Source organism: Buceros rhinoceros, unplaced genomic scaffold, assembly GCF_000710305.1.
Source record: "Buceros rhinoceros silvestris isolate BGI_N320 unplaced genomic scaffold, ASM71030v1 scaffold21477, whole genome shotgun sequence".
Lineage (NCBI taxonomy): Eukaryota > Metazoa > Chordata > Aves > Bucerotiformes > Bucerotidae > Buceros > Buceros rhinoceros.
In genome coordinates this window covers 45,811-49,412 of record NW_010420732.1, presented here as the reverse complement: position 1 = coordinate 49,412, position 3,602 = coordinate 45,811, and the positions used below count along the sequence as shown (strand labels likewise).

The 3,602-nt window shown below is 48.0% G+C and overlaps 1 protein-coding gene across 1 annotated transcript in view; it reads right to left on the bottom strand.

Moving 5' to 3' along the window:
- Positions 1 to 1,493: 1,493 nt before the first annotated feature.
- The window catches only part of PPAPDC1A (phosphatidic acid phosphatase type 2 domain containing 1A), a 36,686-nt gene continuing 34,577 nt past the window's right edge, over positions 1,494 to 3,602 (bottom strand). Inside the window, exon 10 of the mRNA XM_010139418.1 lies at positions 1,494 to 1,693. Coding sequence (XP_010137720.1) covers positions 1,494 to 1,693 — 200 coding nt within the window. The remainder of the gene's footprint in view (positions 1,694 to 3,602) is intronic.

The window sequence follows — 3,602 nt, the reverse complement described above, 5'->3', positions numbered from 1 at the left end:
ACACAAGTCTTGCAGTCAGTTTTAAAGGGGTTCTAACTTACTTGCTTTCTATAAAACTCCAAGTGTTGCCAATCAGGAAGCAGCTCTTCTCAAACAGATCTGCGGAGCTCACCTTCGAGAACAGGCAGTGACGAGCCTTACGTGGAGGCATTTTGCTCTTCGCATCACAAAACGCCTGCAGGGCCAATACATCTTCCAGGAGGAACACATCAACCACAGCTATGGCAGCAGCCTCTTCCCGTCCAAAGCGCCGGGATAACGGTCGTTGGTCAGCGCTGTCTTGATCGCTTTAACCAGCAGCTCCAGCTAAGAAATGTTCAACTGCCAAGGTGTGGTCTGGAACATCTGCCTGCAGTGTCACAGGATATCAAAGAGAAAACTCTGGAATGTGACATTCTGGCCCCCAAAGGCGCATCACCTGACAGGAATGGGATGTGGACTGCATAGTGCACACAGAACATAACAGCACCCGGCCGATGGCAAGTTCGCTCTCAGCTCGGGAACCAACACAACCTTCGCGGACACCATGCTCCAGAACACGAGGAGCTGACAGCGCGGAATGGGTCTAGTAGAAAACCGTCCCCAGCACTCCTCTGGACACGGTGCAGTGCTGGAGACCACCACAGGCATTCACGGTTGTGCACCCAACGTCACAAATGAAAATCTCTGCATTCCTTAGATCACCAATGCCGCGGTGAGTCACTACACAGGAATGAACATGGCACACCGAGGTTCACAGAAAACATCGTCTTTCTTTATCCTCACAGTTTTAAGATTTTTTAAAAATTGTTTTCAAGACTTCAGCTTGTTGCAGGTTGTGGGTGTTTTTTCTTTTAGTCTGTTTTGTCAGGAATAACTGCAAGACCTCTCAAAAAACTGCTAACGGCGTAATACCGAGTTTCTAATCCATCCATCCTATATTATTGTAAGCTGATCATTTTAAGTGTGGAATTTCTTGAATGCCAGAATCATCCTGTGGAACTACTAACGCATGAGGCTTGGCTCTTACAAACACAGAACCGTTCATACCCTTCGGATGCTCGATCCTTAGTAGCTCAGAACGACCTTGTCTCAATAATTAATACGAAGCTCTCCCAGCACGTGGAGATTTTTTTAATGTTAGAAGGTACAGGGTAAACATAAGGATGATGCTCTAACTTACCAAATTATATTTGAAATGGCTGGCCACAACGGATGCTGAAAAGTGAAACACCTGATGAAAAGTGCTGGGTGTACTCACCACCCATCAAAATCAATGAGTGCTGAAGACAACCAGGACTTTCTAGGAGATACTCAGTACTTCAGAAAATCTGTTTCCAGATCTACTGTATTTAGAAGTATGATGATATTATGGCATTAAAAATAAAATATTTAATTGCTCTTTATAAAAAGGAAAGAAACAAAAAATGCATAGAGTAAGAAACACTGTGTTAAGAGACCAGTTTGGAGGAAACGTGAGAAGGCTAAAAGTTCATTCTACACATTTCTTAGAGTCATACGGGACCTTCAGTTATTCCCTCTAGAGGCAAGCCAGTAGCATTGTCTGCTGTGGGTCTCTCTTCTTTCTTCACAGAGTTCTGATCTAGCAGGCTGACGTAAGATTTATGACAAGCAGTATTACCCAAAGGAGGGTAGTGTTGTCTGTAGCAGATGTAAGCGAAAATGAGGCCAATGATCCCTCCGACGAAAGCATCTAGGTAAGAAAAGCAAAAAAAGCAGAAGCATGTTAGCGTGGAAAGGTCAGCCAGCAGCAGCAACTGGGAACAAAAGACCTTTGGTTGACCTGCAAGTATTTAACCCAGAAAATGCGAACATCAAATGTTCATGAAGAATTTGGAGCCGAGTACCACAGCCACATAGGACACACAAAATCAGTATTTCTGGGGGGACCCCTCCAACATTTCGAATACCCAAAATGCAGGTGGTTGCCAGTGCTTCTGGAGATGAACAAGGGCAGTAGAACAGCTTCCACAGGGCCTTTAACCGTCACGATGCTCCAGCTCTCTGCTGACCAGCACTGCTGGGTGGGCAACCCACGCATCTTCTTCCAGTTTGCCCTGATTCACAAGGACTGCCACCAGGCTTTTCCGTTTCTGAGCGGTACAGCCAAGCTGTGGTGCCTCCAGCACCCAGAGCCCTCCCGCTGCCAGGTTCACCTCAAACCCCTGCACGGCTGCAGCCTGCTCCTCCTCTCTGCCCAGGAACGCCCCGGAAAGCGGCAGCTCAGTGCCAGTTCTCCTCTTGACTGGTTTGCGTTCCAGGGGCAATCTCCAATGCCGACGGGGAGCAGGTAGGATAAAAGATGGAAAATTACCCTCCTTCAGGAAGCAGAACAATTCATTTCACTCGCAGCTCTGGAAGGGCCCCCACAAATACAGCTGCCCAGGACAGTCCTGGGCTGGGCCAATTCTCCCAAAAAACCCCGGCAAGGGCGAAGGCTAAGCGTGCCTGTGAACTGACTGCACACCTCTCCAGTCCCTTTTCTGATGCTCCTTACTACCCCATACTCCCACCGGCAATTAGAATAAGGTAAAATAAGGCCATTGTGTGAGATATTTGCAGCTCCCACAGACGGGCAACTTTAAGCGTTTCACGGGAACCCCTCAGCGCCTGAAGGGAAGAGGATTTGTTCTGTTGTCAGGTTCTCCCCGCCCCTCACTAGCATACTCGCCTGATGTCGGCTTTCATTTTCAGGCAACCAGAGCAAAATTTCACTGAAAATACACCCTGACTTTGAAAGCCTCAGATCTGAACCCAAACAATAACGGAAGGGAGGCAAAAGGCACTGGCTACAGTCCGACCTGGCAGCGTGTCTGAGTTTAACACGATTACTAAGCCCCCATCATCTGTGTATACCTGTGCCCTATTTACCCTATTCCCTATTTTACTTTCAGACGGAAGGAAACCACAGTGTAATAAAAATGGTGAATCACTGGGTTTAAGGACAAAGAAGGGGAAATCAATACAAATTATTTTTGTCTAAAATACTTAATTCAGACAGCGCCCTCGTTTGTCCATCTAATATAGATAAGAACAAAGGGCACGTGGTTCAGTTCTCAGTGGGTAATGAACGGCTTGTGATCACCGGAGGAGTGAGATTCTGAAGAGCCTTTTAACAGGGCAAGAAAACCTGAAACATTTTACCTCGAGATGGATAAATTTAAGAAATGTGATATGAGTCCCAGCTGTCTGTGGAGGAAGAGGACCAGGCAGAGTGACCTAGCAGACCCCTCTAACCCCGCGTTCTCTCCTACACGCAAAAGGACGTAGCAAATCTACCACAACCAAACGTAGCAGAGGCTCCAGTGAGGCTTTAACGGGCGCTTGTGTGTGCGCGGCATTGAGCAGACAGCAGCTTCTCCGACCCGTCCGGATGGACTTTGTACCACTGGGACTGGCCCTGTTGAGCTGCCAGGGTACGAAGAGTACCAAGGGCAGGACTTTTCACTATGGTGTACTACTGCAGCATCAACCAGCCTGTGGGAAATGGAGTTAATGTGACAAGATTCCTTTTCCATAAACCCGTGCTGGCTGCAGCTCTCGGGGTCCCCTCCTCCAGCTGCGGCTGGGGGGGGGCCGGGGCCCCCGCCCTTTTTTTTTTC